Source organism: Pyxicephalus adspersus, chromosome 1, assembly GCF_032062135.1.
Source record: "Pyxicephalus adspersus chromosome 1, UCB_Pads_2.0, whole genome shotgun sequence".
In the NCBI taxonomy this organism is placed as follows: Eukaryota; Metazoa; Chordata; class Amphibia; order Anura; family Pyxicephalidae; genus Pyxicephalus; species Pyxicephalus adspersus.
Genome location: NC_092858.1, coordinates 151,726,884 through 151,750,472, shown reverse-complemented (window position 1 = coordinate 151,750,472; position 23,589 = coordinate 151,726,884). Strand labels below are relative to the sequence as shown.

Sequence of the window (23,589 nt, the reverse complement as noted above, 5' to 3'; positions counted from 1 at the left end):
TAAGCCAAATGTTTGCTCAAAGCTGGAGCCAGCACTCCTATTAAAAACCTCAAACTGTATTATAACTACCTAAGATATCAATGTACGGATAAAAAAAAGTGTCTGCATCCTTTCAGACCAGTAAAATCCATTGGTAGTATCAGATCAAAAATTAATTTATAGGGGATGCCTGAAATTTGATTGCATGTCGGTGCAGATTTTAGGAAAAAGCATCAAGTCAATCACACACCCAGTAAAGGCAACCTTGCAAGTTTTCTCTATAGGCCAAAGCAGGACAAGTCAATTTTGCCATACTAAAAGGAATCATTCATTAGAAAATTACAGCGGCTGCAGAGTGAAATGGAAACGTAATTTTTTTAATAACAATAAATTACAGTATGTGTAGCAATTATAGATTTTTCTTACTCTAGTTTTTTTTTAATTAAAGTTGTCTTCTTTTAAATACTTTTTGAGCACCTAACCTGGAACAAGGATGTAGTCACAGTGAAGTCAGAACTCCTGTCCATTTGTTCTGGGGTCAGAGACTCAATGTATTAGTCATGGAATCAGCAATACAGCCAGGCAACAAGCATTTTCAGAAAGAAGTCAGCAATGATAGCTTTCATTTGATCATAGTACAGGTTTCCTTTCATCGTGTACATAAAATCAAAACTTTTTTTTAACATTTTGTATACAGTGATAAGGGAAGAGACTACTGGTCAAGTTTTTTAAGCCTGTCCCCATTGACAAATTCACCTTCCCTGTCATAGTGGAGTTTTCTCCTCATCTTGGAGAGATTTCTATTAATTTCTAATATATACAGAAGAGGGAGTGAGGGTCATTCCCCCTATAAAGGCACAAAAAGCCAAAATAAAGACAATTAAATGTTAGTTATGTATGTACATGGGGGAAACCGTATTTGCTGCTTGCAAAGGCATGAGCTCTGCTTCCTTAATAAAAAACACAAAGGCTTTCATTGCTGAGGAATCCTTCTAAATATTCTAGCTCCTTGGTTGTTATGCATGTTTCTTTCGGTCCAGCACTGAAGCATGAGGGTCAGCATAACAGCAATGCAACTAGTATTTTCAGAAGCCGAGCACAGCAATGTTTCTCGTGATAGCTTTACTATAAAAGCAGGCATTAGACCAATATTTCAAGCTTCCTGGATAGAAAAAAAATGCCCGTGTATTGGGCTGAGCAAGCACCTGCACTGCATCTCTACATAAGCTCCATAATAGCATCAGAAAGTCCACATTATCTCGATTTGCATGCTTTAAATCAATTCTTTACCTTCACAGTACAGATCAGGGCTGTGGATGCATCTATTTAACATAATATGTGAAAATGAACCTTGACTTGTTTTTTCAGAATGGAATGTGAAGCATGTGCATGCTAAGTATCTATTTATTTTCGAAGCCGGTAACTTAAAAAATAATAGTTACTTTTCACTATTAAAAAGGAAGAAATCAGCCTTTTGTGATCAAATATGTACAAGGTAATTATGACAGACAGGACTGAACTGGAGCAATCAACAGGAAAAAAATGAAACTGTAAAAAGTACCAGACATATATATATGTATAAAAAATTAAATTTAAGAAAATTGCTCACACGGTTAACCATCCATTCCCAGACAAAACTGAAAGAAACACAATGCTGCAGTTTTATTTGCACAGCGAACTGTGTCCTCCTGTTCTCATGCAAAAAAAAAAGGTGCCTTTATTTTCCCCTCGCAGAGTCACAGAGGGAAAGGTGGCGCAGTATCCCAGACACCCGATCCCACAATACCAACAACATCTAACAGAAGGGATGAATGACAATACCACAAGCAGAGAAACAAGGGTCTGTCATTCCACATTATTTGTATGCGTGCCTCTCCTTTACAGGAAAGACTTGTCTTCAAAGGACAATTACTTCTCAGCTATCCTTTGCTCATCAGCTGGGAGTTCTTTTTACAGTGTTGGTGGCTTCAAGCCGTACTTCCTGGCGACCTCTGTCTGAGCATATGCTGCATCACATAGTGAGTAGAGGTGGGCCATTTCCATTTCAGATTTAGCCAGGTTGATGGCCTTATTGAACATTTCAATGGCTTTCTCCAGATTACCCCTAAAGAAGAAAGAAAAAGTTATGTGCCAAGTTACCGGAGTTAATGATTACTGTATAACCCCCTGGGAGCTTTCACTTTATATTATGCATATTTGTTCACAACATTCAACAAAGAGCAGAACACTGAAGCAAATAGGAACCACAAGGCAGTTTGTAGGCTCTTGCTGATGCTTAGAGTAAACCTACTTTCTAAGTGGACCATCCACTTGTTTAATATACAAATCAGTATTTTCACCGTTTCCCAGTTCATTATCATTTGACACAGAAATAGTATAGCTTTTAAAACAATCTTTACTTTTATGATTAAAGATTTGTCCTTGAGCTACAGTTAGATGACTTTCCCCAAGAAAAGGCATTGGGTGGTGGTACATTCTGAAAGACTCATGTGATGATATAAAGATTTGAACACATCTCATTAGTTCTATGGCACTGGATGGGTGCACTTGTAGTTTATTTGGGTATGGGAAGGGAGAAATACAAGTCATGGCATACGTATAACAGGTAAAAATTTGAGCCTACAATAAATGAGTATCCCTATGTAGTGTACAGCGCTGCGTAATTTGCTGGCACTATAAAAATCCTGTTTATTAAAAATATTAATTCAAAATGATTGATCCTCTAAATGCCAGATTTGTGATCCACTGCTATAACTTACCTCTGAACTTCTATTGTCCCCATTGTTTCATAGGCAAAGTCACATTTGTTGTCTATTTCAATGGCTTTGCTGATGAGTTCTAGCCCTTTATCTAGATCTTGCTTCCACTGAAGCTGAAGTAAACTGTATGGAAAAACAGGAAACAAATATATTATGATAAAAATTATTTTTTGCCAGCTTGGCATCACTGTGTCGTTTAAAAATAAAGTAAAAATTTGGCAACTTTTTCTTTATAAAATACTGATGTGTAAGGGCTCCTCTAGTTTTGAAGATAGCTCATATTGCTTTCATCTATGGTCAACTCTGCGCTGGCACCAGAAATGTAAAGGATTCAGCCATGTGCAGATTTCTTCTCTCTTACTGATGTGCATTTTTGTTCCTAGGGACTTCTCATAGCTGGAGATCCAATTTCTTACTTCTGCATACTGTGTTTCACTCCTCAGGAGCAGTAAGAAGTCTCAGTTCTGTTTTACCCTCACAATAGTAACATTGTTTTGTCACATGCAGCAAGGAGAGAACTACCCCTTTTTGATGCCCATACAGATGTGTAGAGATTAAAACTCGCTCACTGCTAAAGTGTCCAACATTAAAGGAGTTAGTTGGTACTTCAAGCTGTTGACATGTCCAAAAGCTAATTACCGTTTTTTTATCATATAAAAACTTACATTTAAAGAAAAAAAAATCCAAAAAAATGTTTTTAGTTTTTCCTTATTACAATTAAGTTCTTTACCTGTACATGACTCTGTCTAGTACGGTGGTCCCAAACCTTTTGCACATCGCGGAGCACGCATTCATGGGGGGCCGTGTGTCACTCAAAGGGGAAGAAACTTCCCCCAGAGTGCCATCACGATGCCAGAACCAGCCCACTCTCCTATCACAGGTCTGCAATGTCCCCGGGAGACATAATCTTCAGCTCTGGCCTATTAGTGCCCTGCTGACCCACGTGTGAATTTATTGCCTGGTCCTCTTTAACAATGGCTGATTTCCCAATACATCCACATAAAATAGTGTATATAGGGAGTATTATATATATGGAGGTACTCACCCTTTGTGAACATATGTTGTGGCATTGTCTGGCTCTAACTCTATACACTGGTCATACATTTCATCAGCCTTTCCAAATTGCTGCTGATCTGTAAGAGCCTGCACAGAAGAGATTGTCCGGGGTTAGGAGACAAACTATGCGGTATTCAATATAAATATATATTTTTAACAGTGAATTTTTAGTATATTAAAATGTCATCTTAAGACACTTGGCAGATGAAAATATTCAGAGAAACAAAGTGGCAGTATCCAGGGAAACAGTCTCTTGTATTATTTATGCTTAGACTTCTTATTCTAAGCATATGCCTGACTAAAAGATCAGACACACTGAAAAGTCGTTTAATCTGTGCTACATGAAAGCACCAAGGATTCCTCAGATATTATAAGGATTCACAGAATGGGCTGTACACTATATGGGTAAAGGTTTGTGAGACATGACAATCATAACTACCTATATGGTCAAAAGTTTTTCAGGAAACCCTCTAAATCAATGCTGGAGGAACGAAATGGTTAAGTCACAAAACAGCGTATCATGGTGATTAATTCTCCAAGAAGTATATCAATATAAGGGAGGGGTTGGAATTGGTACATACTGAATGGATAACTATTAACAGTGTATTACAATAGGGGTGGGGTGTTGGAATTGTCTCATACTACATTGTCATAGGGGGTTTCTAGAAAAGTATTTCTAGCTGAAAGTCAATCCACGGGTTTAGGTAATTTTTTTTTCTGCATGAGAGTGCCTCTAAGAGCAGAGCAGCCTCTGACATGTCAATATAGACAAAATTCAGGCTACTGACATTGGCTAAATGGTTCATGGCCTGTGACATTCCTGGCATTACATTACAGGTAATATAGTTGTGGAATTGATCTACACATGCCAGAGTTGTTCTCGATGATTCTGAATACTAATTACTTTTAACAGAAAAAAAAGGTGCATTTTAAGTACAACTCACAAGAACAAGAAAGATAGAACCCCCCCCCCCTACAAAAAATGACATAAAAAATGATATACCTGGGCATACAGGGCATAGCCTTCTGCACATTTTGGAAACTTCTTAATGACATCTTCAAAGCCTTTCATGGCAGATTTGATCTGTAGTGGATTGCTGCCTGTATACGCTTTTCGGTACTACAGCACAGTAGAGGGAAAGGAGGAGTGAAAAAAAAAACCATTGTAACATAGAAGCAAAATTAAAACATTAAATTACTAAGTACCTTTGTCTAACGCACAACAATATTACACAACACAGAATACAATAAACCCATCACAAGTAGAAGGTAAACTGATAATATGAAAACATTGCAGCTACACTGAAAATTAAACGTTTTTGGCACATGTAGTGCTCCCTGTTCTCATACCCCTCGCTGGTAATCCCCAGCTGCCAAAATGACATCCAGGAGTTACTTTGTGAATAAAGCTGCTATTTCATTAGCTGCTCTGTCAATCATAGCATTTAGATAAACAGGGCGAAGAAAGAAGAAACACTTTTGTATTTATCCTTCTCTATTTATCTGCAGATATACAATTTCTGACTAACCTCTTAGGAACCTTTAGTTCACCTTAATCTGATTCATTTAGGGTATACGGGCGTGAGAGATTACCTAATTATAGATTTGGAGGAAGTAGTGGAAAGGGTTGTACTAGCACTTGAATTTTTTCCCCTAAAGTCAACATTTTTTCACATTATAATATTTGAGGTACTCAGAAACCTTTTGCAGGGTACTGGATTTTCATTCACTTTGCTATATTTTATGATGCAAGGACTGATGTGTGATGTAGTGAATAATTAGCATTCTATTAAAAAACAAAAAAAACACTATGCTGTTTGGATGCACTGCCACAACAACGCAACTGCAAACATTAAAGGCAGATAGGATGTAGTGTGTCAAGAATGTTAGTTCAAGTATCATAGGGACTTACTAGTGCAAAGCATTTCTGTGCTTGAGCCAGAGCAGAATCTGGTCGCAATCTAATACATTCATCAAAATCAGCCACGGCTTCCTCCACTTGGTCGAGAAGGATTTTTAGCTGCAAAGAAAGGCATGTGAGAATTTCTAAAGTAAACGCACAATAAAAACTCCACAGGTGAATTAATACACGTGAACTGGGCTGCTCCCACAAAGACACAATGTTTAACTAAAATGTACACTGTAGACAAGCAAGTATGTTCACTAGAACATAGAACAGTAGAGCCTGTATTACCTTGTTTGGTTAGGATTTTTATTTTAAATTGACAGCACCGTACAAATAAACCGTGTTCTGAGCAGTTCCCTCTACTAGTTCTGCAGTACAGGGTATTACAGGAGTCTTTTATAAAAATATTTATAAAAATAAAAAAGAAAGGTACTTCTGCTTGTTTCATCTGAGATTTAAAAGCTATCAACAGTGTTTACCTTTTATTTTTATTATATCTGTCATTCTTTTACAGGATTCCTTTCCTCTGCCCCATCTCTTATCACATACAAACACATCCTGTATCTTACCTGCCCTCTATGATGATAAACATCAGCATTTTGGGGGTCGATGTCAGCAGCCATGTTAAAGTCTTGAGTTGACAGAAGGGGTTGTTGTTGCTGCATGTACATGCTCCCTCTTTTGATCAGAGCATTTGCTCTTAACTAGGAAAAGCACAATTAAACAAATTGAAATTTCCTGAAACTTCAAATGTAAAATGTCAAGGAACAGATTCAGGAAACTTAATGTAAATCTGTAAGATAAACTGGGTTTGCCTTCAAGTTTTAAGGAGGTATCCAGCATATACCAACATGTATGTGAGAAAGCTGCTTCTCTTATGTACCTTTACATTGGCTTCTTCCATGCTAATAACCTGATCCAGGTCGGGTTTAGCACCTGCAGAGTTTCCAATGAGCAGGTAAAATGTGGCTCTCAGTAGTAAAGCTTCTGCAATGTACTTTCCTTTAGCATCCACTTCCTTTGTGCACTCACTAATAATTTTGTCATAATTCTCCTCTTCCATGTATTGTTTTGCCTTTAAATAGCCGGATCTGAAAAAAGAAAATATGGTGTAACTAAAATGGGCTTATGCAAGCTTTTTATTATGATACATGGAAACAAATGCAGCACAAAGCAATGCAAAGTTTAACAACAATGGACAACATCTACCCCCAAACCCCTTTATCTAAATTAGTGACATGTATCACTGTACATGTGTTTGGGGGAACACTTAGCACATTTCTCCTTAACATGCACATAACATATCCCCATGTTTTGCCTTGGTAAGAACCAGCTAATTTCTGAAGGCATTAAAAAATCTAGGGAATAATCCTACCAAAAATCTAGTGGGTTTATAGATTTATAGAATAGGTTCACAACACTGTCCAAAAGTCCACTGCATGTTTGCAGAGACAAAACTATTGGAGCTATGCTGGTTCATTTTCATTTAGATTTTCACACTCTTAGTTAAAGGCTATCTTTTGAAACCTATATAGAATATCACACATTTAATAAAAACCCTGAATCAGACATTCACCAAAAACATTCCCTGGCGGAGAATCTTCCAGGACTATAAGTTTCAATGGAAGCAACGGATTCCTCGACAGGGAAGGTTTGGGTAAATGTCAGATTCACTGCTTTAAAAATAGACCCCCAAAAAATGTAATGGGTACAACTCTCAAGTTTTTAAATCTACACTTGTATTAGTCATATAGATCTAAACAGATAATAGCATACAATGCCAGCTTGATCTGTTCAGCTTGAAATTCGTATTACGGTGTACCAATAATCTCTCAGAAATGAAAAAGATCCTTGACAAAGGATTTTCCAAAAGCACATAAAGGGTATATTAATACAGGGGATGCCCTTTTGCTTATATTAGTTTAAAAACAACTTTCAGGATGGGTACATTTGTTGCAAACTATGTGATAGCTGGTAGATATCTTGGTCAGAAGTCAGCAAATCACATGAAGACAGTTATTGGGGGAAGGTATTGTGTTATGTTTCAAGATATTTTTTAAACAACAAAAAGACTCAGGACTACTAGGCCACTAGACTGAGAAACTTTTTGGTACAAGCATAAAAAAAAAATGTTTATGACCAAATAGAAATGAAAAAAAAAGCTATAAATACACTTTAGGTATTTACACTCAGGCTGGGCACACACGTGCAATAATTGGCGTTAGGATCTTTCACTACCCTTTCCAATGACAAGACGATGCATGAAATAGTGCTGTACATACAGGGCTCTACTGCACTATGAAGAGGGGAGGGGGGAGAACCACAAAGCAACACCCCGTTGAGAGGTCTCTGCTTAACTTTCATTACGATCAAACGATAAGCGCTGTACACACACGCCAGGTTCTCAACCAATATTAGATATTGGACTAGAGTCATTTAACTTGTGTACGAAGTCTTACTCAGTGTAAGTATGTTAGGTTTTTATTATAAAAATATATACAGATGAATCAATCATGGTCATAGATGTTATCTCCAGACACTCTGACTGTTCTACAGAACAAGAGAAAGCCAAGAACTTCAAACCTACTTCTCTTTTACCACGGCCTGTTCTCCCTCTTTATCCTTGTCTTCATCTGACTTCTCTCCTTTGTGCAGTGGTTGGGAGATAATGTCATCTGTGAAAGAGCTGAAGTAGGATTTGATGAACTGAGGTGAAGGCATTAGTGGCTCCCTGTTCTAAAATAGAAGAGACGGATTGTTTATTATCATCATCATAAATCTTGTATACAAGCAGGCAAAACACATCAATGAAATATATATATGGAAACATCTTTACTTGACATGATATTTCTCTGATACAGCAAAGCTTAGTCACCACCTGCCTCAAGTATTGGACTGTACATGAGTGCAGCAGTGAGAGACTGACAAGATTGCTTTTCTGCACTATCCTCCTGTCAGCATGCTTAAGTACATCTGACTGGCCTTAAAGGTAATTTACAAGAGAATGATGAAGTAAAATTTTGGCATATGTGCTAGCTGCATAAAACACATATTTCTAGAGCATCAAGTAATATTAAAATGTGACACAGAAAGAATAGCGAGTTCATTTGCCTATTGTATCTGTAGGGGTAACCATCACTATTTATTAAGGTGAAGGTGCCATGTGGTTAGACATCATATTAATTTGTCATTTCGTTCAGGGCTGGTAAAATGTCTGGCTGAGCTGCAACACTGTTGGCAACAGCATATTACTGTTGGCAACTCCATATTACTAATGGGGTGATGGGAACACTTGATATGAATCATAATACTAAAGCCCTGTGTTCCTATGACTAAAGGTCATATTGCAGCCTGTAAATACCACTGCTGCTGATCATCTAAAGAAAATTTAAGTTTGCTGTAAAGTTTAGTCCAGTTGACACGTGATCACCTGGACTACAGGTGAGCCAAAAACGTCTGGTAATGTATGTGTTTTTGGATGAAACTGTGCTTTGTGTAGAAAGGGATCTGAAACAGACACATTTAAGAAAGTCTGCCTTCGGTTCCAACACCCCACAAGGTTTTTGCAACCTTTTCAGTGAAAAAAATTCTAAATATCACTAATATAAAACTATCTTAAACTAATGGCCTGTCCAGATTATGGATAACACATTATCATGGTAAATTGGATTGCATAAAATGATGCAGTTTTTCTTGGAACTAGGATTCGCCATTTAAAAATAATTAGCAATATGCTTGTGGTTTATTAAAAAAGCATGGGTTTTTTTTATCAGTCACCCCATTTGTCATCTCCCCTAATCAAAGTTACTTGAAGTCCCACAGAGTAAGTGCATGTTTTTTTGTGAGTGCAAGTACAATTGAAGTCATATGGCCAAGCATTAAGCTGAAACTTTCATACCTTGTGTGCCTTTTTAAATATTTTGTATAAATTGAGCAAGTTGTACAAAATATTATTTGCTCCATAGAAATTGGTTTATTGTGTGTGCTCCCTAGAAGCTAAGGCGCCCTATATATGCTTCCAATATGGTATAACGCATGGGATCCTTGCTTGCATAGCAATTAAAGAAGAGTTTATTAAGGGATCTGTTTATTAGGGAATGCTTTGTGCTGAATCCATTAGATGTTTGTGAACCAAAATTCTCTAATTTAAAATGTTAGTAGCACTTCTGCTGCTGTTTGTGAAAGTCTGAGGATGCAGAAGGTTAATATCCTAAACAAAGAAATACAATAAAAAATTGCTGAAAGGCTTTTGAAGTTGAAATGTTGAAGCAGAAGACCTGACAGATGGAGGAATTAACACCAGGTAACAAAAAAGTTAACTAAATCATCTGTAAGTAAACAATGTGTAATATATATATTATATACAATACACAAAGAGTGATTTAAAAAAAAAAAAACTGCAAACCTTCTGCAGAAACCATCCTAAAGCACACACAGTTACTTATAGATACCTTGTATTTGTCTTTGGCTTTCTCTTTTCCGAGCAGTTTAAGTACTTTATCGGCAAGCAGCATGCTGGCCTGGTTCTGGAAGCCCTCCAAGATGCAGACTGCTGTGACATCTATATCAAAATAAAAACAATGAAATTACAAACAGATAAAAGCTCTGTGAGATCATATTAAACAGAAGAGAAGGACACTAAAACTGCAAAAGCAATACCCTTAATGTAGCCAAAAGAACTCTGATTTGAGAAGACTGAAATATCTAAACACAGGTCACCTGACTATGAACCCAGTTAAGCACTGAGTATATTGGTACATTTGTTCTTTAAAAGCAATTGCAGGACCATGTAACTGATAAATGGAGCCAAACATTGTCCCCTCATCATAACCCATTGCAACAATGTCAGCATTGTCTAACATAAGCAGCTGCTGCTTGTCATGCATTAGGTAAAACATTTTGCATAAAACAAACCACTAGGGTAGATTATACGCTGTACTCCCCAGCAGTAGGTACTCCCCTAGGCAGGCGGAAATTAAGAAAACACTGTGTAAGCCTAGTCTTTTTAATCTGAGTATATACAAGGCTGATGACACTACCCGAAATCATGTAGCTTTCTGGGCCAATAACCAAGCACCAGCACTGTTTGGAGAATAAGAGAAGTCAGGTACGTGGTCCTCCTTAGATCCAAGGAAGATACACACCAACAAATCTCTGTTTGAAAAAGATTATTGTCCAAGACAGTACACAAATGGAGCTCCTATGTAGGACCTCCATGCTTTGATATTTTAAACCATTAGTGTGTGGCTAGCATCCTTAGTTTTTGTGTTAGGGAAATTTTGCCTGACTTCCTGTACTGTTGCTACCCAGAAAAGGAGTGTGATCTGCCTTCCTTGTCTCCTTTTGGAGGGCTTCTTTAATATTTTATTGCCCCATCGGCTAAGGACTGGTGAAACAGTCACATAGATCCTTAGCGCAGTGGTCGCCAACTGGTGGTCCACGAGAAAATTTTGGGGGTCCGCCGCTCTGGCCGGTGTGCACTCCCAGCAGGGTCCTTCTGAATGTGTCCCCCATGCAGTTCCTAGGCTCAGGGAGGTGGGTGGGCCGTCCCTGGACAACTCGACCACACTCATATTGCAGGCTCAGATCTGCGATGGGAGAGTGGGCGGGGTTATGTCATAATGACGTCAATCTGGGGGAGTTTCTCCCCCTTTGACACCTGGCTCCCCGCACATGCGGGGTCAGGAGCCGGTGAGATTTTAGTGGTCCACGGAATCGAAAGGGTTGGCGACCACTGCCCTAGCGGATCTCAAAAGAAAAAGATACCCTAGAACAGAAACATGGAAGATCAACTACAGTGTTGTCAGAATTTTTTTTAAGCTGGGTGGTAAGAAACTGTAGGCCAGTGGCAACCCAACTCTTCAGTATCCACCCAAAGGCAGGTGGTCAGCCAAAAGTGCTGGGGAGAGCACTGAACTTATGTCAAGAGAACATGAAATGAGAAGAAATTGCCCTAAAGGGAAATTTATGATTTTAAATCCTAACAAATAATTGTCAATAATCCAACTATACTTTTAGCTAAATTGAAAACATAACCCTTTATCTAAAACTCAGTCAGTCACACGACTCATTTCTATCAGAAGTTGATTGACAATTTCAAGAGATAGAGGTCAGGCACTAATCACCACAAATCAGCGTGTTTACCTTCAAGGCATTCCTTCTTGTTGTCGAGTTTTTCATGTGCTTTGGCCCGTCGGAAGAGCGCCTTCACATACTTGGGATTCAGTTCCACGGCTTTCGTACAGTCTTGAACGACATCTTTCCACGTTTGCTACAAAAAGTCATTGTAAATAGTTATATTAAATAGGATGCACATTTATAAAACCTGGCTAAAAATTTAAAAAAAAAAAAAACGTTTACCAATAATTGAAAAACTTTTAACTATCCAACACTTTGTCATAGTAAAACTTGCAAACCCCCAAATATTTTTATTAGAAGGCTTTAAAATTCTTGTGTTGTAAAATAAAAGTTTGTTAAAGTGTTAAATTTAAGTGTTACATTCCTATATAAGGAGCATGGCCACACAAAAATAAGACAACCCAAAACCCCAGACATGTAATATCAGCAGTTAGAAGGCACAGATCTGTGTATCTAAAATCTCAGGATAATTCAGAGCCACTGAGGCTTGCCCTAGGTACTTCCAAGGCTAATTAAAAATGGATACTACTGAAAACAAAGATTCAGTGCAAACAAGGCTGAAAGAGTATTATGACTGCATTATTTTTTAACGTGATCATAGAACAAGGTATGAGGTGCAAAGGATCAGTGGCCCAGCCTGTACCCTGTGTTTACTTACCAGCTGCTCATAGGCAGCCGCTCGGTTCTGATAGAAGGTAGATAAATCCACTTTCTTTTCTGGGGGACAAAGACTAATGGCTTCAGTGTAACACTGGATGGCTTGATCGTATTTGCCAGCTTTAAAATACTTGTTACCCTTGTTCTTTGCTGCTTGTCCTTTCTCAAGAGGGCTCTAGGAAAAAAGAAAAAGTATTAAGTGAGTAAAAAAAGTCAATCAGCCGATAATACAGTCATTTTACCTATGGCACAGATTCCCTGGTTATGTCAGAGGAACAATCTATTAGCGGAAAAGGCAGACTAAAAATTGTTCTAAAATCTTCATCTTTTATCAAAAATTGTGTATTTCCCTTACTGTATATAATCTTGCTTGTTTGTTTGTTTAGGTAGATCACAACCCTACAAAGTTGTCAAACCTAAACTGACACATTACCAGAAATAATCTGACATGTGCCAATATTAAATCTGATTATAAAAGAGGCTAATGAGAGTTTCCATAAAATTTTGTGGAATGTGTAGGAGATTAATGTAAGGTTTCTCTAATGCAGTTCGTAGGCGGACCAGAAATGTTAGAACAAATAAGTATTGACCTTTATAGAAACCTAAGAATCCATAAAATATTGAAATATAGCTGGAAAATACTTAAGGAATATATCCCGAGTAAGTTGCCCTGGTCAGTGCTTCCTGAAACATGAAAGGTTGCAATGAGAGACTATTTATGTGAGTGTGCATAGACACAGCCAGTGACAACTAATCAGAGAGAAAATAAAAATGCTCAGACAAGATTTTCTAATACAACTATTCATTATTGTGCGGGACACAATCCTCAGTTACCCAATAGGGGTAATAGTAAAAGCTGTGATTCCAGGTTAAAATATTTATTTTCTAGCATCAAAGATATTAGGAAGTGACAAATACCAAAGTATCTTTCTGTAGGTGAATTAGGCTGAGTACACACGTCAGATGATTCTCTTCCTGTAATTGCCTCAGGGCTGATATTGGATGAGAATCTGGCGTGTGTACAACAATCGTTATTCATAGGTCTGTCCTGGCGAAACGATGAACAACCGTAATGAAGTGAAGAGAGCACAGCGGGATGCTGCTTGCTCGTTCATATTCCTCCTCTCTTCATAGAGCAGAACAGTGCTGTATATACATTACAGGTGTGTACGCAGCCTTATCCTGCTAAAGATATATATATATTTATATTTATAAAATACACACACACACACACACACACACACTATACAGAATAAAAAGGTCAGTGAGAAACAATAATGAGCAGGACAGCATATAAGCCAGTGATCACAGACAAGCCATGTAGATAAACAACCACCACTGGACTTTGTATTAAACCATTCTGCATTCTTCTGGCATGGAATGTAAAATTAAAGAGGCAGCTACTCACTAGCAGGGAATGAACTATAAACATCACATATAGAAGACGAAAGAAGAACATTGCCTTTTCTGGGCTCACGTGACAAGAAATTAAATATAAGCGCCTAGAATGGATGATGGATGGGTTAAACCTACTCCATAGAAATTGTTACTTAAAAAGGGAATCTTTTAGATTTAGGAAACTTAGAAATGACTAACATGTTACTCATTTAGCTCAACAGCGGTGTACATTTTTATACGAAGGTGCAGGTTTTAGAGCAGGTACAGTAATCTTGGGAAGACACTGACCCAGAACAAGTACCTCTTGTACTGACACAGCTTTTTATTAAAAACCAGACAAAGCCGGGCCCCTGCACCTACTGAAATCCTCTGCAGTCCCTATTTATTCCCCTAGATCGCTCTGCACTATTACCCTAAATAGAATATACAACCTTAAAGGAATTTAAAAAATGCAGCTTGTTGTGTTGCACGGGTTTTCCCTGTTTAATGCCGTATGACAACTCTGTAATTGGAGGAAGGGGCAGGTACATAAGAAAAAGGTCACCCTGATCAATGGAAATCAGATTTCCTTATAGACCTAAAGCAAGTGAGTTGTAAATGTGACTAGCAAAACATTGTCCTTTAGAAACGTGAAGGTTCTGGTTTAAATGTTAAAGAAAGCAGCAACTTTGCAGCCATCTTGCCACACAATTGCTGCATAAAGGAGACTGGAGAAGTTTGTTGCCACCTATTTAATTAAAGTGCACCACCTATATCATTAAAGTGCACATGTGTTTTATCCCAACCCCTTCACTGCTGATACTTACTTTACGCTAGTTTACCCACCAACCAACTCAAGCTATGAGTAAGCTTCATGCCGGTCTGGTGAAATGCTGAACAGGGCTAAAGATTCACCTTCACATGGCAGATCTGGGTTTGTCTGCATTGGTAACCAGCGTTGCATTGTGGGGAAAAAGGTGAGACAAGAACAAGCTGTCTCATGCCCAAAAATATTAAATAAAATATTTGGCTTCCACGGTGATGACATGGTATCAGCAGCAGAGAAGCAAAAGCCTTCCTGTTACATTGCCTCAACAGAATACTTTCACAGTCATACCATGCTGTGGACAGGAGAGGTCAATTCTTTTCATTCTTTCACGTGTACAAAGTATAGGATGTCCATTTACAACATGTTTGTCATGGAAAGCATAGCTCTCCTTGCAAATTTAGATGAAAAGGTGTGCTAAGTAAAAATTCTCCTTTTGGTGATCGTGTCAGTTGTTGAATTGAACAGAGAACTGCAGGATGGAGAAGGCTGCTGTGAATTAAACACTACTACGGATCTCTCTGCAGTATCCCCGAAGCCAAGAATAAACAGCAGACATAAGTCTGCAGAATGACATACGAGACAATGAATGAAGAAGTGTATATTGTGTTTTATACAGTTAGGTCTTTAAATATTTGGACAGACAACTTTTTTCCCAATTTTGGTTCTGTACATTAACCACAATTAATTTTATATGAAAACTCAGATGCAGTTGAACTGCAAACTTTTAGCTGTAATTCAGTGGGTTGAACAAAAAGATTGCATAAAAATGTGAGGAACTAAAGCCTTTTCTTAACACAATCACTTCATTTCAGGGCCTCAAAAGTAATTGGACAAATTAAAAAGCTGAAAATAAAATGTTCATTTCTAATACTTGATTGAAAACCCTTTGCTGGCAATGACAGCCTGTAGTCTTGAACTCATGGACATCACCAGATGCTGGGTTTTCTCCTTTTTAATGCTCTGCCAGGCAGAGCCTCCTGGGTTGCTTTGGCTGTATGTTTTGGGTCATTGTCCATCTGTATTATGAAACGCCTCCTAATCAATGTGACTGCATTTAGCTGGATTTGAGCAGACAGTATGTCAGTGATTGTGTTAAAAAAAGGCTTTAGTTCCTCACATTTTTATGCAATCTTTTTGTTCAACCCACTGAATTAAAGCTGAAAGTCTGCAGTTCTGAGTTATTTGTGGTAATGTACAGAACCAAAATTAGAAAAAAGTTGTCTCTGTCCACATATTTATGGACCTAACTGTATAAAAAACAATACCCGAGTCTCATTTTTTTCATGCCCCACTGACCTCAACTCAGGCAGCTTTCACCTGTAAGCATAATCTGTCAATTTCTATTTCTCATCACATTGTCTCTTTCCTTTAGTGACAACATTTAATATCTACCTTTCACCCACATACAATAAAGAAAACCATTCTGTGGGCTGATCAATACTTCAGAGTCTGCAGCTTGTCAGTTCATCAAGAGCTGCTGCCAATACAGCAGCTTGAGCAACGTGGGCCTATTATAAATCTTCATGCAGAATACACATCCTGTCACTCTGCTTAATGCTCCTTCTGCTTAGTTTTGTGGCCCTGGACATATGATTTGTGTGGAAAAGAAGTAAAGGCAATCTAAACTTCATTATTTCTGTTTAGCAAGCATCTTTATACCACTTGAAGACATGTAAACAGCACTGTAAGGAACAGGAACAACATTTTCTCTAGAAATAGCATGCATATGTGCAAATTAATCTGCCAGGATCTACCATTTATGTAAAGTTCATATAATTTTTTTAAGTTTAGGTTTAAAATTTATTTGCTTTTGCCTAGTGCAACACTGTCCAGGACTTATTGCCTTATAGTAAGAGAGGAATACTAAGGACTTGTACAATGCAGTACACCGGGGCACAAATGATAAGGTCTGACAGTTCATCCTGCCATATGTGTACCACAGATATTAGTTACATTACTTTGTTTTGCACAGCCTATCCAGAGGAAATATGTACTAGAAGAAATTTACAGGCTACCATTGCCAAGCTCCCCTAAAAGCTGAATAGCACCACAGGCATGGCAATCAGTAAGCCGGAGTCTGCATACTTGTTCCATTTCCATGACTCAGATTTCTGAAGACACAAAGTCAGCAGGACAGTCAGGCAAACAGCATTTTGGATAGTTAACACAATGCACTAAGCTTAATTTAAATTTAAAAAAGGCGCTCAGCATGAATTAAATGCAATTTCTCAAAAACAATAATTTTCAAATTGTTCTAGTCCCTTTCTACTGTTCTATTAACGGACTAGGTCTTGTAGGATATTGTGGAATTCAGGGTATCCCCCTTTCACTTGGATGGTCTGCCAAATGCTAAAATTGTGCATGCAGTGCACAACAATGCATGGGAGTGTGTGGAACTGGATCTCTCTGGTAAGGTAAATAACTGGCAATGCAGTACACGAATGCATGTTAGGTGCATTGCGGTACAAAGGCATTACTGTTTATCCAAATGCCATCACAAGATATGCTATAGATAGTATATATTATCTTGTCATATCATATCTATTAAATAATCAGTACTACAGCCAACATGTAAACTGAATTCATTGATAAACCCTATTGTTGTTGGTAAATTTATGCCTGCCTTGAGATTGTGCTTTATGGCCAGCTTACAGCGGACAACTGGACATTGCCCGACCAATGCAATACGGCAAAAAGCACCATAAAAATATAAGTTCTTTCATCAAGCAGTTTGATTATTACCATGACCTAGCAGCAAAGAATGTGCTAAAGACAGATAGATATTCTTTGCCTTGCAATGCCTTCCTAATGAATCTGCAGAAATGTACCATGTGCTGCTGTTACTGATATATTAGGCCATATCCATTAACAGTACCGTCTCCCTATTCACAACAAAGAGAATGTTTATGTTTGATCAGTTAATGGATTTCTGAATCAATACAGGAAAACCCAAAGGATGCTTTTACTGAATTAACACCAACATCCCCGGGAAGTAAATCTCTTCAAAAGGAAATTCAGAAAACCTTTTAGGTAGTGAAAAATATTTGTTATATCACAGTATAAAGATAGGGCACCCAAGTACATAAATATAATTTTCTTCACAACACGGTGTCCCTTACATTGGTTTTATATGGTCCATTGTATTATGCTTGGTAGAAGTTGAAGAAATACTTTTTGATATTTGGTAAGTTTTGAACAGTAAACTAAGTTTTTAAAGGCTGTGTGTACTTGTACACAATTCCATTCAAGCCTGACTCTGAGCAGACTTAGAAACAAAAGTTATTGCAGTTATTTATTCACTAAGAAAATGTACTTTAATGCAACCAGTCCAAAAATTAGTCCTTATGTTAGCATCTTGAAATCTCCTGTACAACAGCAGAGAATGGTAGGATCAGAATTAGGAATCAATCAGTGATCTGCAGACATGCTTACAGATGAGAGCAGAGGGCTGACCTCATCATTGAGCTATCCTTTAATTCCCAAATCAGCATTCTGTAAGGGGAATGGATGCTCTGAACAGTGTTTTTAGAAAATAGCTGCAGGTAGCAGAGGTCAATGATCTTCTATATGTGCATTTCATTTGTGTAACATAAATTATAAAGGGAGAGTATAGTCTATTTCTAGTGAAACATGTAACTGCTTATAGAAAAAAAACTCAAGATTCCCTATTTTTGTTTATCAATTTGACAGAGCCTCCAATGGACACTACACAAATAAGGCAAATAGAGAAAGAGGGTTTTATGGCAGTTTTCAGTATATTTTACTGATAAAGGTGTGAATCAAACGATATATTTTCTAGACTGTATGTACAACAGAAAATAAGATTTTACGAAAAAAGCGATTGACAAAGCAAAGTTGTCTTTTTAACACAAGACTGAATTGCTTTCACTCCGCCTACTACTATTGGAATTTCCACAACCTCTACAAAGAATAAACCAAACTAAGCTTCCCTGGACTCCTGCCCCAGGAGACGGGCAAAGAGGCAACTGCTGCCTCTATTGCTTATTCTCTGTTGTACATACAGTACACTTGAGCTTTGTCTAGCAATCATATCGTTTGATTTACACCTTTATCAGTAAAATATACTGAAAACTGCCATAAAACTCTATTTGCTCTAATTGTGTATACGGTTTCTAGTGAACACATACTGTGTTAATCTTTTCATGTATGCAATGTTTACATTATAAGTATTCCCTCACTAGTGCTCAACCCAGAAATTTTTTTAAGCCAGTTGGGAAGAAATTTTAGGTGGGTGGTAGCCCCTGTATTGTGACCAAACTCTTTGGTAACCACCCAAAAACAGCCGGGTGGGTGCTGAAAAGTGCCGGGTGGTGCGCCCAGCTAAAAGTGCCTGGGGAGAACCCTGCCTCACCTATGTTTTTGTCTATGGGAAATTTACAAAATAACTACTAGAAGAAACTCTGTATTTGATTCAACCTTATGTTAGCCTCTAAATATAAAGGCATAATTAACCTTATTCAGTGATAGTGTCTGTTAACCCCTTTTATATTTTAATTAATTATCAGCTTCTTCTTCTTCTTCTTACCCAGCTTAAAATTTCTGGGTTCAACACTGTAACCTAATATAACACTGAACAGTGTATGGCTGCCTTGATGAATAATATATAAAGCAACTTAAAGAGAAAATAAAAGAACAAAGCTGAATCAAATTGGACATTTAAGTTTACTGAAATCAGATGACAAAGATGTTTAATATTGGTTGCTCTGGGCTCCTTCACTTTTCTATACAGAACCGATGTTTGTATATATGCCTTACAATGCACACAACCCTTTTATCTTCCAGGTCGTAGTTCAGTTGCAGGAACCATGGCGGTATAAGACTTAAGGTCCTAGGTAAAAGGACAAAATCAGATAACAGTCTGATGCTTGTCAATATTAGCAGATTTATTTATCCCAGCACAAAGGCTGACAACTCATCTGTAAATCTGTGATTACAAAGTGACCAGAGAGCAACACCAGCAATGCTGTCTGAAGAAAAGTCTACTTATGGGAGAGAAATCATTACACACGGCATGTGTTAACATGCAGTATTTTGCACTGCTGTTGTATTGAACAGGCTGCCAACAAATCAAAATGCTGATTTTATTGGACTTATTTTTGTTCAGTGGTAGTTTGCTGAGGTGTGTTGGTTAGCATTCATGTTGAATGGAACTGCAACACACTGATTTGTGTATGATTACAACATACAGGCTGGAATAAAGGTCAGAATATATTAGAGGAGGTCTATTTGATGAGGCAATCAAAATCCTTTGATAGCTGTTGGTCTGGCAGTGACACAATGCACACCACCTCCCATATTGTAAAAGTGTGCACATTTAGATTAGGCAGCAAATGTCAGGCTTCAGGTGGCCTTTGACTCCCTGACTCTCCAGCTAAAGAATCGGGCTTAGTATAAGGATGTAAAAGCTATAAAAAGAAGGAAATGAGTGAATATTTAGATTCTGCACAAGTATGACCATGAGGGTTCGTCTCAACCAGATAACATTATTAGACAATGATGCCGCCCTGAACGGTGAGAACATTATTAACATTTATATTCAAACTTCCTATTCCTATCAACCTACATATATATCTATGGTTAGCTATACCAGAAAAACTTCCAGTGCAGCCTGAGGAAACTCGGGGCTTGTAATTATTTATACAACAACATGCTTATATTTTGGCCTCAAACTATATGCAGCTTCCAAAAGACACAGCCATCTGGTTATAGGAGGATGTGAAAAATCTGGGAAAATGTCTATAGAAATGCTGCATTTTATTTAGAAAAGCAGAACTTAATAAGTTGAAATGTGATCCAAGTTCCACTAAAAGTAACATGTGAGCTGAAGTATGTAAACAAGATCCACTCGATGTCAATTAGAGCTGTAAAAGTGTTTTAGGACGTTTCGAGATGTGATTCGTAACATGAATTACTGAATCAAACATTCACTGAAACATTGCCTGCTGGAGAATCAATCACTGCCATTGAAACACATAGACCTTGAAGATTCTCCATCAGAGAATGCTTTAGTGAATGCCAAATTTACTCCTTTATAAAACGACCCTTATGAATTACCGAGGTATTTAAAACAATGAGGTGAGATTTTTACCTTCATACTAAAGACAGCTTCCTAATTACATTGGCTATAAATGTCAAAATAAAAGAAGCAAGCCCTTTAAAAATATGAACATTGCAGATTACAGATCAGCATACTGACAGCAAACGTACAGCTAACTTTCATCTAACTGCAGAGCCCCGCGCATGTCTGGCAGTGTTTATGTTGCTTTTTCAGCCAGGTGCTTTGTTACTGAGCAGAGAGAACTCTTTATTTTATTTAGAACTTGCATCAGAGCCAAAGTACTGCAGCACAACGGCTGCCCGAAATACAGATGTAAATACCATTGTTCTGCTCTCCACCATGGGGAAGCAAGTCAGTGTTGTGAGCAATTTATCAAGGTCCTAAGGGATGGAGGGATTAATTAGGGGTCTACATAATCAGAGGGGTTGAGGTGACTCCTCCAGCAATTTATTGGGGTTATACAAGGTCAGAGGCAGTAAGGTGACTATCCAGCAATTAACTAGAGGTCTACAAGATCAGGGGGGATAATGTAACCACCCAGCAATCAATTGGGTGTCTACAAGATCAGAGGGGGTGAGGTGACAGGCCACCAATAAACTAGGGGTCTACAGCTGAGGTGACACCTCCAGTAATTTATAGGGGTCTACAAGATCAGGGTCAGTAAGGTGATCAGCCAGCTTATACCTAAGCGTCTACAAGATCAGAGGGGGTGAGGTAACACTCTAGCGATCTATTATTTAATGACTATCCAGCATATAACTAGGGGGTCTACAAGATGAGAGGATGTGAGGTGACCACCCCAGCAGTTGAGTAAATTTCTACAAGATTGAAGGTGTGGTGCTACCACTTCTACATTTATTTGGCATGGTCCTCCCTGTTGTACTATTACAACATGCAATTTCTGTGCTGCAGGTGTCACTTAATCTTAGTGACCCCCCTACAATGCACCTTTTAATAGACACGTCTTGTGGTCTCCCTAGGAAAACATTATGTTTGTTATCACGTTAATGTAAAGCCACAACGTCACCCCCGTGTATAAGACGACTAGTAGAGGAAGGTGAAACACTACATAATCTGTTATACTGGATGATCATAACCCACTGCCAGCTAGGATTTGGAAACAATTAGCGATTGATCTTTGGACAATCCTTGGATAAAGCAGCGCCTGGCCAAAGATGTGATGAACAAGGAAATATTATTACACAGTATTTGTATAGCACCGACATATTACAAAGTCTACAGTCATGTGACTAGCTGTCCCTCAAAGGAGCTCACAATCTAACGTCCCTACCATGGTATATGTCATTACACAGTCTAAAGCTACGTACACACGGCAGATTTTTATCGCCGGATAATAGGCAAATTATCGGGCGAAAATCTTCCGTGTGTACAGTTGGTGTCGTCCATCGTCCGGACGACCGACCTGCCGGATCCACAGACGATGGACGACAGCCGATCCTAATGAAAGGGAAGGGGAGAGCGCGCAGCAGGGTGCCGCAACCCGGCAGGGCCCCCTCCCCTCTCCATAGAGCATGAACGGTGCTGTATGTACAGCATCGTTCATGCATCGTGCACTCCCTTGTCGTTGGAAAGGATCGTGAAAGATCCTTTCCAACGACAAAAATTGCAAGTGTGTACGCAGCTTAAGACCAATTTTTTGGGGGGAGCCAATTAACCTAACTGCATGTTTTTGGAATGTGGGAGGGGCAGCGTGGCGGCTCAGTGGTTAGCACTCTGGCCTTTGCAATGCCATGTCCCAGGTTTGAACGGCTATAAATACTGTGTAATAATATTAAAAAACCGGAGTACCCAGAGGAAACCCACACAAACACAGGGATAACCTGCAAACTCCATGCAGATAGTGTCCTGGTTGAGATTTGAACCTGGGACCTAGCGCTGCAAAGGCCAGAGTGCTAACCACTGAGCCACCATGCTGCCCCTGTTGGTGAACAAGAAATTTCACTTACACAAATGACCAAGATTTTAATTTTCGTACTTTTCTAAACCCAAGGTCATGTGACAGCCCAGCCCCAGGGTCTCCTCTCTTCCTGTTTACTTCCTGTGGGGTCCTCCTTCAGGTGACCTGATTGACCTATAATCTTCCCATGGCTGTCCAATGTTGGATGCTCAGCGAATGGCAAAGAGTAACGGCGCAACTACAAGGGGAGCAGCTAGTGCAAGGACAACCGGGGTGCCAGATCAGCCGCCCCCTACACATGGCCGGATATTGTAGGATTTATTGTACAGTGCTGCATAATATGTTGGCGCTATATAAATCCTGTTTAATAATAATACTGAAACACATGGGAAGGACTGGGGGGGGGGGGGTTATACTCGGGGATAGGATTACACAAACACAAATAGAACACAAGGCAGCACAATCTCTATCTATGTGTACAGCAGCATGGCTATGTACAACAATCCCCCCCCCATACTACACCCCCCAGCAGGCACACAATGACACGCTGGCTCCATGCTTCCTATACAGGCCGCCCCCACACACAGCTCTCCCCAGCCTCTCACCATCTCTGGCGGGGGATTAGACTCCAGGTTAGCGCTGCCCCCTCCGCTAGGCACCGGGCTGGCCCTCCCCTCCGGTGTCCTCCTCTGACTGTCCCTCTTATTAGACCTGTGACGGCTCCATAGATACACCGCCCCGGCTCCCAGCAGTAGCGGAGCCCCCACGGCTAGGGCTAGCTTCCAGTGCGGGATCCCGGGCCCTCCTTGAGGCTCCACTGGCTTGGAAGCAGCCATGATGAATCCGTCCCTGCTGCTGCGGACACACGGGGAGAGACAGGAGGGGCGGAGC

The 23,589-nt window shown here is 39.0% G+C and overlaps 1 protein-coding gene across 1 annotated transcript; it reads right to left on the bottom strand.

Moving 5' to 3' along the window:
• Positions 1 to 335: 335 nt before the first annotated feature.
• On the bottom strand, positions 336 to 23,589 carry TOMM70 (translocase of outer mitochondrial membrane 70). The gene is made up of 12 exons (XM_072431538.1): positions 23,304 to 23,589; positions 12,497 to 12,670; positions 11,845 to 11,971; positions 10,152 to 10,261; positions 8,288 to 8,436; positions 6,584 to 6,791; positions 6,270 to 6,404; positions 5,707 to 5,814; positions 4,798 to 4,914; positions 3,784 to 3,881; positions 2,739 to 2,861; positions 336 to 2,083 (listed from the first exon to the last, which is right to left on the bottom strand). The coding sequence occupies exons 1-12, from the start codon at positions 23,532 to 23,534 to the stop codon at positions 1,930 to 1,932; spliced, it is 1,734 nt and encodes a 577-aa protein (XP_072287639.1). The 5' UTR covers positions 23,535 to 23,589; the 3' UTR covers positions 336 to 1,929.

Bases quoted from the DNA above. Each gene is read 5' to 3' on its own strand.
- TOMM70 (XM_072431538.1), bottom strand. From the start codon at position 23,534: ATGGCTGCTTCCAAGCCAGTGGAGCCTCAAGGAGGGCCCGGGATCCCG. The intron at 12,671-23,303 runs GTGAGAGGCTGG...CTTTTTTCCTAG, and splicing joins CTAATCCCCCGCCAGAGATG to AGCCCTCTTGAGAAAGGACA. The intron at 4,915-5,706 runs GTAAGTCCCTAT...ACTGTGCTGTAG, and splicing joins CACAGAAATGCTTTGCACTA to TACCGAAAAGCGTATACAGG.